We start from the raw sequence: 13316 nt of genomic DNA, 5'->3' as shown, positions 1-13316 counted from the left end.
CTCAAAAATAAATAAACGTTTAAAAAAATTAAAAAAAAAATAGGGAACAAAAAAAAATTAGTTGGGATAATAAATCAAGGGTTGTTCCTTGGAAGAGTAAATCAGAAACATTGATAAAGCTGTGGCAAATCTAATGAGGGGAAAAGGAAATACGTTTTAATAATAGAAATGAGAAAAGGAATGGGATTCTGAGTAGAGAGGATAATATTCAACCCCAAGTGGAAATATTACTTCAGGAAAGAAAGGTTTCTAATAGAAAAGTATGAATCAGGCTGAGCAAAACCTTTCTGATAGAAAAGTGTGAATCAAGCTGAGCAAAACCTTAGGTTAGTAAAGAAAATGTAAATGATTGCCTCAATAGATATTGTAAGCTATCCAATAAAACTAAGCAATTTTCTTTAAAAATTCTAAAGACAGAAATTAAGCAGTATGTGCATTACCTTTAATGGTAAAGCATTTCTCACTAAAACCAAGAACAAGAAAGCTCATTTACATATCACTGTTTGGAAGTTCTGGCCAATGCAATATGGTCAAAAATAATTAAAATTGGCAGGAAGGCAAAGAGTGTACATAGTGGTATCAAATAAAAATTAACTTAAACTAAAAATATGCCATGTTATTGGTGAAAAGATAAATAACGAAAACTTTTTTTTTCAAAAAAGCATTTTATTACTATAATTGCTATTTTACTTACAATTTTTGGCAACATTAACAAAATAATAAATTTTATCTGAAAGAACAAGCAAGCAAAATAGACATGGAAATTCACAAAAGGCAATAACAAAATAGTAATCTTGACAGATATTCAATATATTTGTAAACAAAACAAAGTGACATTGCCTTAAAAAAATATAGAGGTATCAATAGAAAAACAGAGAAAGCTCCTGAAAGAACTCAACTCACTATATTCATTGTCTTTTGGTTGCAGGCACAGAAATTGACTCAAGCTAGCTCAATTCTAAGGTAAGCAAAGCTTTTGATGATTATCTCTTCCTAGCTTTTTGTGAAAACCTAGGAAATTTAACCAGATTGGAGAGGAAAGAAGGAGTGGGGAGGCTTAAAGTGCCTTTAGCAGGGAGGAGGAAAAAGGTATCATTTCATTGTCAGTATCTTTTAAGAACACCAGTGAAGCTCAATAAACTAAAGGAAGTGTCAAACAATTAAGCGAGGTAGCAAGTCATGCAGGCCTAGGAGATGAGCATTCTAAGAAAGAAAGCAACAATTGCAAAGTCTTTGGAACAGGAAAAAATATGATTTGCTTAAAAAAAAAAAAGCAAGGCCAATGTGTCAAAAACAGTGCACCAGTGGGGAAAATGGTAGAGTAGCATGGCAGAGAATGGAAGAGCAAGAGGAGGTAGACAGGGGTCGTATCACTCAACCTGTAGTTGGCAATAAATAACAATTTGTACTCCTTAGGGGCATACTTTAGTTAAATAGCAAACAACAGTTAACAGTGTTGATAATACCAAGCAACCACAAAAACAAAGAACTAAAACATTTCATATTTTTACTGTTTTCAAAAACAGAATTTGTTATACAAACAGAACAAGGGAGACAAGTATGCAGAGGTCTGCATATCTCTTTATACACAGAAGTTTCCACCTGAGACTAGAACAACTGTGCGTGCACACGCACGCGCGCGCGCACACACACACACACACACACACACACACAAACACACTCTCTCTCTCTCTCTCTCTCTCTCTCCTTCTCACTCCACCTAAAACAGGTTCAGGCTGAAATATTAACAAAGTGCCTCGGCCCAAGCAAACTAACTGAAAAGGCCTAGTAAAATGTTCAAAGTGCAAATCAATCAATCATTGAGCAAATAAATACAACAGAATCTACACTCAGGAAGTTCTCTAAAACATGGACAGTATACTCACAACTACTTTGTTATCTGTAGTCCTTCCTCCCCAATTCTAGAAGGGATGCAAAGCCCCTGATGACTAACCATTCCCAGCTTTTTGTAAAGCTTAGGGAATTTAACAAGACTGAGGAGGGAAGAGGGAGGAGAGATAAGATGCTTTGAAAGAGGAGAAAGCAACAGAAAACAGGAAAGACTTCTCCCAGCTCAGGTCTATAGACAGCATCCTAGGTTCCTTAAGTGGTGCACAGAGGCTTGTAGGTACCTGAGTCAGAGGTGGAAGAAAGAAGGGACAGCACTGGAAAATGCCCAGGGACACTCAATCCTGGGAACCCACAGAAGTAGTCAAGGGTGTCGATGTTCAGGAACCAGTACTCAGATGGCACTCCAGTTACGTAAGAGTCCTTGGAAATGGCAAAGGGAAAAGGTTCACAGTATAGTCACAGATTAGGCAGTTAGCCAGCTGAAGGACAGGAACTCTAAAACGTTAATACTTAATGAAATTAATGGGACATTTCTTGCACATAAGAGTGTGGCAAGGAAGACCCAAACTCACATTAGTTTGATAAAAAGGGAAACTATACACACAAGAGAGTAATTGTTAGCTGTAATACATTCATGTCCAAGGCAAGTTACAAACTTGCAAATTTCACATGTTCAACAGGGGTAAGATACATGTACATGGGAAAATACCAGGAAAAGCCCTATATTGGGTTTAATTTTACTCAGTCACCATGGGTTACTACTTTTATCCACTGTACTTACTATTCTTGGGCAACTCCCATTCCAACTTAATAGTAAGAGAGCTAAATTTAGCCCAGTCCTTGAACTAGGTAGATACCATTTGTTTAGCTCTTTTCAGTTCAAACTATGGGTCTAGTGCAGTTCAAACTATGGATGTCTGGGCTTCTTTCCCTGGGGAAACTTTATTTGCTGTACTGCTGCAGCTGAGAGGTATATGGCTAATTTATTCCGACCAAAGGCCAGCCAGACGAGAACTGAATTCCTCTTTGGATCACTCAACTGGAGCTTCAGACTCTAGCCCCCAATCTATTCATTACCCCTTCTTCTCCATTTGAAGCCAATTGATACACAGTAATTATTTCATGTCTGCAGGAGCCCCTTGCGAAACATCCGCATTTTATTCTAACACTTTTGCTTCCTTGGATGTTCTTGTGCTAGGAAGACACTCTGAGACTGTTCTTTCTTTCTGCCTTGGCTCCTAGACTGGAGTGAGCGAGTGTGTGTATGTGTGTGTGTGTGCGCACTGGCATGCCTCTCCCTCAACCAGAACAAGGAGTCTCCACTGACTAATCTTCCAGTTTCTGATTCCCACTCATGACATACCTTCTTCAACTTCACCCTCATGCTCTCAGAGACCGATTATTTTAAACCAGCACAAGAGAGACACTTATAGAGGCTCAGCAGCAAATGGGACCATGTTGTAACAGTCTACGTTGTAACAAAGTCATATCAGTCTGACGAGAGTTAATATTGAAATCCTCAAGACATGGAAAAAGTTGAAAATAAAATTAAGTACTTAAAGAACTCGAGATTCTATCTGCAGAAGTTAGAGCTTTCAAACTTACAAGTAACATGAAATATCAAAATAAATAGGTTTCCACTTTTTTTCTCTCACACACACATACACACACAAAACACCTTTTATATGTTAAGCCAGATACAGTTACACGAAAGCCAGGTAATATATTTTAAGTAACATCTCAAATTCATATCAGACAGTACTGTATTTCATGAATTTAAAAAGAAACTCATAAATAACTCATTGGTTTCACTATGTTTGATGCTACTGAATAATGTATGGTTTGTATTTTTTACTTTTATAGGGCTTTTGACTTTGATTGAAAGACCTGCTTTAGATTTACTGAAACTCGAATTAACGAGGTTTTTTGGAAACTTTACTCTTAGACCTGGGGGGTGACGGTTCAGAATCTGATGTGCTCACAGTAATGGATGCTACTTCCACTGATTCTGGGTGAAGAGGTCCCAGTGACACTTGAATAACAACTTTTGTTTCAGGAGGCAATCCTTCCAGTTGCTTAGGCTTCTTAAACATTTGATGACACTGGGTCTTGTGCTCCATTTTCTCCTTGAAAGTTAAAAACTGTAGCCGGCATTTGGAACAGTGGTGAACACTCTTTTCCCAGTGTCCCCTATAATGACACATGTATGGTGTTGCAGTTTTGAAAATTTTGAGACAGAATGGACAGAGCAAGTTCTTAGTGTTTTCATGGCAAGTTCTGAAATGTGTTTCCACATCAGCAAAGGCTGATGATCTGTAATTGCAAACCTGGCACACATAGGGCATTTCACCAGGCTTATGATTGTCCTTCATGTGCTGTAAGAGAATTTGGTCTGTTTTGAATGACAATTCACAAATTCTACAGACAGTGGAGGGCTCCTGGGTAGTGTGTACACTTTCAATATGGCATTGCAGCTGGAAGGGAGTGGGAAACTGTCGGTGGCAGTGCTGGCAGGTGGTGTAACTTTCCCAGCTGTCACCCCTCTGCTTCTCAAGTTCCAAATGGTGTTTCATATGATTCATAAACTTGACATTCTTTAGAACTTTCAAGCAGCTGAGGCATTTAAAGGTTGTGTGAGTCTTCTGTTCTGGCTGTCCATCTCCTTTATGCTGCCCATAATAAAAGTCACGAAGTAATATGACCAGACTTCCTTTCTTGGGATCAACAACCTGGTTTTGACTTGCTAGTCTCAAAAAATCTGTTTTTGCTTGTCTATTTTCCTTAACAGGATCTGTAGGCTTGAAATGAACACTGTCCTTTGGGAAAGCTGTTGGAAAAGGTGCTCCATTCTGAACATGGCTTAATGAGGTATGAACACTGTTTGAGGGTGTGCTTTGCTCAGCAGTCACTGTATGAAAGATACCTGAAGGGGACAAAGCTGAAGCATGTCCCCCTATGATTCCATCACTGAGTTTAAGCCTTTTGGGATTTACATTGTTTACTTCAGCAGTAGAAAGTTGCTTTGATATGCAAGGACTTTTATTCATACCTCCTACAGAAAGTGCTGCTCCACCTGGATGCTGCAATGAATTTGTGAATGTAATCAAAGGAGAACATAACTCTGAAGAGCTATTAGGCACGACTTGTGGTGAATTACTTTTATAATCAGGTTTAGACAAAGGCTCAACAATAATAGGACTTTCTGTTGATCTTGATTCAGATTCAGAAACAGGCAAGGCAGTCACTGCTTCTGATACAGGGGTCACATGACTTATAGGCTGCAATTTGCAAGTAGTACCTTTTCTGAGGTGACCATACTTTTTTCTCCTTGAACATGAACCTGGGGTGACTCTGTTCAAAATGTTTGAAACGACTGGTTTTGAATTTGAAGTCACCCCAACAAAGATCAGCTCAGCATCGTCATTTACATGTTCTACCCCAACAAAGATCAGCTCACCATCTTCATCATCTACCTGTTTGGTTTCTTCTATGTTCTGCTGCGGTTCTGGCTCTTGTTCTTCCTCACATAATATACATGGTTGTTCCATTTTCTAATTTTTTTTTTTATTCTTGAAGGTGTGGCCTCAAGTCCCAGTGTTTTCTTTATATAAATTGCCACCTAAGTACAAACATACTACACATCAGTAAGTACAGAAAAATTCATTACCTTATTTCTCTCCAAAACCCTAAGGTAGTTATAAACACTCTGATTTTATAGATAAGGACATTAAGACTCAAAGGATAAATTACAGCTTAAAAGCTACTGTTATAAGTCTGTGCAGCTCCAGAATCACAGCTTTGCTGATTATGATTTCTTCTATTTAAAAAAGAGGAAAAACTTCTAATAACTAATCTCTAGATAAAATCACATGCAAAGGATACACTACTTTATAAAGGCACCACTCTGCAGTGTATAGAAACATGGGCTTTGGAGTCAGAAAAGAATTAAGCTGAAATTCTAAGTCAGCCATAAACCAGCTGCATCTTTCTTTGGCAAGTTCAAAACTTTTAAATGTGTTTCTGTATCCTAAAGGCAAAAGTTCTTATTTCTGGGGTGCCCAGCTGGCTCAGTCAGTGGAGCACACAACTCTTGATCCTGTGGTCATGAGTTCTAACACTGGCTATAGAGATTACCAAAAAAAAAAAAAAAAAAAAAAAAAAAAAAAAAAACTGAATAAAAAAAACTTAAAAAAACAAAAAGTTCTTACTTCTCTGACTTAAGGCAATAGCTCGTTTTAAAAAGCATCAACCATTCAATGGCACCTTTTTTTGTAGCAGAATTGAAGAAAAGTTTATATTAAATGAACATCTCAATTGATTCATACATACTAACTTCATAAATATTAATACAGAAGTGTCAAATTCAAAGAACAGAGTAGGAGTACCTACACACAATCAACAAATTGTATAATTCAGTGTCAAATGCTTATCACATGCCTTAGCAAATTAGGAATGAACTCTCTTGATAACCTCATCCCACCTCAAGGCCTTATAGTCTGTTCACTGATGTGTCCTAAATTTATCCCTCTAATCCTGACTTCCCCACTGAAGTCTCTTTTCCACATGGCAGGCAAAATGATTCTGTTCAATCAGATTATATCACTGCTCAGCTCAAAACACTCCAATGGCGGGCGCACCTAGGTGGCTCAGTCGGTTAAGCGGCCGCCTTCAGCTCAGGTCATGATCTCACGGTCCGTGAGTTCAAGCCCCGCGTCGGGCTCTGTGCTGACAGCTCAGAGCCTGGAGCCTGTTTCAGATTCTGTGTCTCCCTCTCTCTGACCCTCCCCTGTTCATGCTCTGTCTCTCTCAGTCTCAAAAATAAATAAACGTTAAAAAAAAAAAAAAATTAACACTCCAATGGCTTTCTGGTTTGCTCAGTAAAAGGCCAAGTGCTTCCAATGCCTATAAAACCATGCTTCCAATCCTATATACTGCTCCTGCAGTTATGTCCTACTCCTCTCCCCTATCTACTCACTCTAACCACACTAACCACCTTGCTTTTTCTTAAACATATTAAACACTTTACCTTGAGCTTAGAGCCTTTCATTTGCCATGCTCATCACCCAGATACCTGCATGGCTGGCTCCTCACTATCTTCAGACTTCTGTTCCAAGTCTTCTCAAAGAAGTTCTCAAATAATCCAACCAGCTGCTAATTCACATTCCCAATCTCTCTCCCATTCCCCTCACCTTCAAGTCCTTATCACCATCTAACACATTATTAACTTTATCCATCTTGATTCTTTTCTACTGCCTACCCAGTAGAATGTAAACACCAAAGGACAGGGATGGTCTTTTGTTGACTACTGTCCCCCCAGCACAAAGAACAGTACCTGGTACAACATGGGAGTTCAACAAATACAGAATTTGTTAAATGAGTTAATGGTAACTTTCATTAATAAGAACCTTTTTGGTAGAACAGACTGTATGTACTCCATTACTTCCACATTTTCTATGATTTAGTTTGAGAGCCTTGTCCATGTTAGATATTCTGTGGGCCAATGAAGGATTGAAAACTGCTAGCTTTTTACAAACATTTTTTCCTCACAACCCATAGCAAAAAAAACAAAAAACAAAAAACAAAAAACAAAAAAACAATGTATACAGAATCTCACTACACACATATAAATAATAATTGTTTTACTAAATGGGATGCTTATTCTAATATTTTCTATTTTTTTTAATTGACCATGACCCACAAAATCAATTATGACTCATCAATGGCTCACTACCAGTGGTTTGAAAAACACTGGTTTTAAATTATGATTCATAAACTCACCAACTTCTGAAAACATAATGTCAGAATTCATTGTAGCCCAATATGGACACTTCAAATCCAATCTACAAAAATTAAATTGGCATCTAATATATGTCATGTACCTCTCATTAACTTAATCAGCACATCAGCATATAATTTTGGAACACATAGATATCTAATCTTGAAATGTGTATACCCACTTGGAAATAAGTCAAAAAGGAAGTAGAATATTAAGTAGAATAAAAATTATTTATTCTTTTCTACACTTATTTCACAATTATATTTTGCTTGCCCAACCTGGTCTGGTCTGACACTACCAAGTACTAAGAAGAAAAGTGGTGAATGCATGAAGCTTACAGTCTAGTGTGTCATGAATAGTGATTACAATTTCTTAATTTCATTTTTTTATGTTTATTTTTGAGAGAGAGAGACAGAGTGCGAGTAGGGGAGGGACAGAGAGAGGGAGACAGAGGATTCAAAGCAGGCTCTCAGCTGTCAGCACAGAGCCCAACGTAGGGCTCGAACCCACTATCTGTGAGATCATGACCTGAGCCAAAGTCGGAAGCTCAACCAACAGAGCCACCCAGGCGCCCACAACTTCATTTCTTAAAACTGAGACCAAGTATGTAATTAGGAGATATGCTAACGCAAGAAAACATAGAAGTTTGAAAGCACTGCTCTTTAATCAATGAAAATTGGCTTGGTATGTCTTTATTCAACTTCAATCATCTAACTCCAGGATAATGCCACCTAATCCAGTGTTTCTCAACCTAAGCACCACTAACATGTCTGGACCAGATAATTCTTTGTGGGGGAGAGGAGTGCTGTTGCATGCATTTAGGATGTTTAGTAGTATCCCTGACCTCTACTTACTAGATGACAGTAGCAATCCCTACATGTCCAATCAAAAATGTTCTTATGGGAGGGATGCCTGCATGGCTCAGTTGGTTAAGCATCCAACTTGGGCTCAGGTCATGACTGCACCATTCATGAGTTTGAGGCCCATGTGAGGCTCTGTGCTGACAGCTCATAGCCTGGAGCCTACTTCGGGTTCTGTGTGTATCTCTCTCTCTCTGCCCCTCCCAGGCTTGCTCTCTCTCTCTCTCAAAAAAAAATAAATAAAAATTTAAAAAATAAATAAATAAAAAATAAAGCCTAGAAAAGTTTATACTTTTACTTAAAGTTACCTTAAAGTAAGGTCTGGAGACAGCACTAAAATTCATGATTCCTGAATTCTAGTTCTGCATTCTCCCCATGAGAACTCTGACTTAATTCATGTCTGAATTTCTGGTGATGTTGCTATTAATTGCTTAGTCCCTAAGAATCAAAGAGTCTCACTGGATTCATTTTTATTCTCCTTGTATTTTATAAAAACTGTTCAAACCTCCCCAACCGCCATCAAATTACTCAAAGAAACTTCTTCTAAGTGGTTCTAAATAACTTTTAAAGCATCAGTCTTTCTAACTACCTTTCATTTCCATTCTTATTAAAGCACCTCCCCACAATTTCTATGTTTAGGTCCACTGGTTACTTCATGTTTTTACATCTGCACTAGGCTCCAAATTGTCTGGTCTCTCTGTCCTTCAAATTATGACCAATTCCATACCACCACTAGATGAATCTTAAAACACCTCTGTAATTATATCACTCCATTTTTCCTACATGTTAAATGATTCCTCCAATTCTAGAGAGAATTCCTCCAATTTTAGGTTATGCTGCATGCTGAACTGTGTCCCTCCAAAATTTCTATGTTGAAGTCTTAACCCCCAGTGTGATGGTTTCTGGAGATGCGAACTTCAGGAGATAATTAAGTTTAGATAAATCATGAGGGTGGGGCCCTCATAATGAGATTAGCAACAAGAAGAGCTATCAGAGAACTTGCTTCTTCTTTATCTCCCATCCACTGTGTGAAGACAGAGTGAGAAGGTGGCCATCTGCAAGCCAGAAGGATGGAAGCCAATCAGCTGACACCTTGATCTTGAATTTTCCAGCCTCCAAAACTATGAGAAATCAAATCCTATTGTTTAAAAAAAGTAAAAATAAACTAGGTTCCAGTAACAATGCCAGACTTTCCACCCAACTGATCTTGGAAGGAGTTTTAGCTGTTGACCATGCTGATTAACTTTCCAATCATTCGAGATGAAAAGAGAAAGAATCAGACCTAAAGTGAATAAACTAATGAATGAGTTCATTTAGAATAAGAATTACATTAGACCATGGGAATTTTCTTATCATTTCTCCTCTGGTGTCCTGATTTTCTATTTAGAAACTTAAGATACTGGGGTAGGAAAGCTGGACATGCCAAAGACCTACTACATCTAAGGAGTTAATCCTCAAAAATCACTTCATATCCCCCATCAAGGAAGCTGCCAAAAGCTGTAGGAGGAGTTAATAAGAAGATTTCATGCCAAAGATAGCAGAGAAAGCAGTAGGTGATAGATAACTCATCTCCTAGGTTATTCCTATGAATTTTAACAACAGCCCTTTTAGTGGATCTTTGTTATAACCACACACCAGCTTTTTTAAGGCACCAGTCTTTCTTGAGAACCTTCTTGAGATCAGACTAACAGGACTCCTCTGTTACCTATCCTCACCATCTTCCCTTGCTCCTGACTCTTTTCACCCCACTAGTGCTCCTCCAAATTCCTACCCCTATTCTTTCCCCACCCACAGCACTCATGTCTCTTCCCCACCAATCTTCTTTCCTTCTCTTCCACTGATCCCACACATCTGCTGCCTTAAAATTTAATGCCCATTAAACACAGATCCTTAGAAGAAATGAGAGGCTCACAGGATCCTTAAAACTGCAGTAGACATTTACATTTCACTTTAGGGCAATGAATAAAAATAAAAAATTTTTTTCATAAATATTTGTCCATAAATAAGCTCACAATAGTTGGAGGAGTGTAAAAATGGGGTCTAACCTAGCTTGGGAGTCCAGAAAGGGAACAACTATTAAGCTAAGGTGGTTCTTTATCAAAAGACATGATTATTTCTATAGACTGGACTCATAAAAATCAATAATTTATAGACCTTCAATACCAATTTCCACTCTCATTATCTCTCTGACCTCTTTTCCCATTATTCTAACACTCATTCACTCCAATCCAGCCACAGTGGCTTCTCTGCTGCTCCCTTCAGTTTCTGCCTGAAACTCTTATCTCCCAGATATCCTCATGGCTAACAGTTCTATCTCCTTTAAGTCCACGTCCAAACTTACCTTTACCGTAAGACTTGTTCTGATCACCGAAACTAAAAGTACAACACTCCTACCTACCCAACATTCGATCCTATGACTCTGCTCTATTATATTCTTCCTGATTTCATAACATTACATTCTATATCACCAAAGAACATATTTATTATATTCACTACCTTTCTTTCTCCATTGGACTCGCAGTTCTTTCCACTGGAAAAGTTCTGTTTTGTTTTTAGCTTGTTTTCTTTGTTTTTATCTGTCTGTTCACTGATTTCTCCCAAAGTCCTAGAGCAGTCCTGGCACATAAGTCTTAAATATTCATTAAAGGAAAATGATTTTCTAGGAGTTAGATATAAATTCAACAAAGGATGGTGGGCTGAGGGAAGGTGTAGGAAATGTTCAAATATGAGGAACAGCCAATTTTCTTCAAGTCTGAGAACTAATGAAGTTTACTATTTTTAAAAAATTTTTGTTAACGTTTATTTATTTTTGAGTGAGAGAGAGAGATAGAACACGAGTGGGGGAAGGACAGATAGAGAGGGAGACACAGAATCCGAAGCAGGCTCCAGGCTCCGAGTTGTCAGCACAGAGCCCGATGCAGGGCTCAAACTCATGAACCGTGAGATCATGACCCGAGCGGAAGTTGGATGCTTAACCGACTGAGCCACACAGGCATCCCTGAAAGTGTACTATTATAGCAAATGTGAGAACCTTGAAATCCTGGAACTCAGGAGAATGACTACAGTCAGGCACTTTCAGTCATTTTCCCTTTTTCTTCCTTTCACCCCAAGAGCACCATGTTAAACACATCTTAGTGAATACACAAAGTAGATATGAGCAGAATGGCAGTTCAACCTAAAAGTGGTGGTTAGTACAGAAGTTCTTTCTCTAAGACTGAGTGTTTAGAAAGGGTTTGGAAGTATCAGATGAGTGGTGAATGATTTAAACAGAGGTTGCAGACAGCCATAAAAAAGTGAAGTTTAAAAAAAAAAGAGAATGTTAATTTGTTAAATGCCAGCAACAAAGTGAGGCTATAGGAAATGGTGGAATAAGAAACTATAGGGGCGCCTGGGTGGCGCAGTCGGTTAAGCGTCCGACTTCAGCCAGGTCACGATCTCCCGGTCCGGGAGTTCCAGCCCCGCATCAGGCTCTGGGCTGATGGCTCAGAGCCTGGAGCCTGTTTCCGATTCTGTGTCTCCCTCTCTCTCTGCCCCTCCCCCGTTCATGCTCTGTCTCAAAAATAAATAAAATGTTAAAAAAAAAATTTAAAAAAAAAAAAAAAAAAAAAAAAGCAAAGAGAACAATAGCAAAAATTGTCCAAATCAAGCTTTTTGGATCCTGGAAATTAACCAAAGGCTTGCAAAAATCAGAGGATTTCTGTGGAAAACAGTTTGGTAGTTCCTCAAAAAGTTAAATACTGAATTATCATATGACCCCACAAGTCTGCTTCCAAGTATATAGATCTTTTGAAAAGAGGTACCCAAACACATGTAAAGTACATGCATGCTTACAGTAGCACGATTCACAATAACTTAATGATGGAAATAACACAAATGCGGTATACACAAACACTGGAATATTAGAATCATAAAGGGAATAACAGCACCTCCAGGTTCACTGTTGTATTATTTACAATAGCCAAGATACAGAAACAACCTAAGTGTCCACTGGTGGATGAAAAAAAATGTGGTATATACAAACAATGGAATATTATTCAGCCATAAAAAAAATGAATGAAATCTTGTCATCTGCGACATGATAGACCTGAAGGTATGATGCCAAGCGAAATAATTCAAACAGAGAAAGATAAATACATTATCTCGCTGATATGTGGAATACTAACAACAACAACAAGCTCACAGATACAGAGAACAGACTGCTAATTACCAGAGACAAGGGAGGGGGGCAAAATGGGTGAAGGGGATCAAAAGGTATAAACTTCCAGTTATAAAATAAGTTGTGGAGATGTAATGTACAACATGGTGACTATAGTCAATAATACTATACTGCATATGTAAAAGTTGCTAAGAGAGTAGATTTTAAAAGTTATCACAAGACAGAAAAAAATTTTTAACTATGTATGGTGACAGATGTTAACTATACTTATTATGGGCACCATTTCACAATTTATACAACTATCAAATCATGTTGTACACCTGAGACATAAACATATGTTAGATGTCAATTATACCCAATAAATGGAATTTAGTATTGATACATGCTGAATAAACCCTAAGAACATGCAAAGTGAAAGAAGCCAAACAGAAAAGTTCACATATTGTATGATTTCATCTACAGGAAACATCCAGAATAAGTAAGGCCATAGAATCAAAACACAGATTGGTGGTTACCAGGGGATAGAAGGGGAAATGGACAGAAAATGCTTAATGGTAAAAAAAAGTTTTACTTTGGAATGTTTGAGATGTTTTGGAACTAGATATAGGCGGCAGATGTACAACACTGAGTGCTCTAAATGTCACTCAATCTTTCACTTTAAAATGACTGATTT

General features: G+C 38.0%; 4 protein-coding genes, 1 pseudogene and 1 gene segment (V, D, J or C); 5 read left to right on the top strand and 1 right to left on the bottom strand.

The window, feature by feature from the left end:
- Positions 1 to 13316, top strand: part of LOC123587584 (immunoglobulin lambda-1 light chain-like) — an 876584-nt gene that overhangs the window by 436122 nt on the left and 427146 nt on the right. The window lies entirely within an intron of this gene.
- Positions 1 to 13316, top strand: part of LOC123587589 — a 511389-nt pseudogene that overhangs the window by 84371 nt on the left and 413702 nt on the right.
- Positions 1 to 13316, top strand: part of LOC123587586 — a 1001573-nt gene that overhangs the window by 584369 nt on the left and 403888 nt on the right.
- Positions 1 to 13316, top strand: part of LOC123587588 (immunoglobulin lambda-1 light chain-like) — an 824513-nt gene that overhangs the window by 412196 nt on the left and 399001 nt on the right. The gene's annotated exons all lie outside the window — the stretch shown is intronic.
- Positions 1 to 13316, top strand: part of LOC123587590 (immunoglobulin lambda-1 light chain-like) — a 577236-nt gene that overhangs the window by 173426 nt on the left and 390494 nt on the right. The window lies entirely within an intron of this gene.
- Positions 1 to 13316, bottom strand: part of ZNF280B (zinc finger protein 280B) — a 101437-nt gene that overhangs the window by 78346 nt on the left and 9775 nt on the right. For 2 of the 4 annotated variants that reach the window (XM_045457466.1, XM_045457467.1), the window contains one exon: positions 790 to 5470. The exons of the other annotated variants lie outside the window; for them this stretch is intronic. In XM_045457466.1, the coding sequence (XP_045313422.1) occupies positions 3765 to 5399 (1635 nt within the window). In that variant the 5' untranslated portion in view covers positions 5400 to 5470 and the 3' untranslated portion in view covers positions 790 to 3764. Of the gene's footprint in view, positions 1 to 789; positions 5471 to 13316 lie in introns of those variants that run through there. 4 annotated transcript variants of the gene reach the window in all.

Source organism: Leopardus geoffroyi, chromosome D3, assembly GCF_018350155.1.
Source record: "Leopardus geoffroyi isolate Oge1 chromosome D3, O.geoffroyi_Oge1_pat1.0, whole genome shotgun sequence".
Taxonomy (NCBI): Eukaryota; Metazoa; Chordata; class Mammalia; order Carnivora; family Felidae; genus Leopardus; species Leopardus geoffroyi.
Note: the sequence above shows the minus strand (reverse complement) of the source record. Positions and strands in the feature narration are given on the sequence as shown.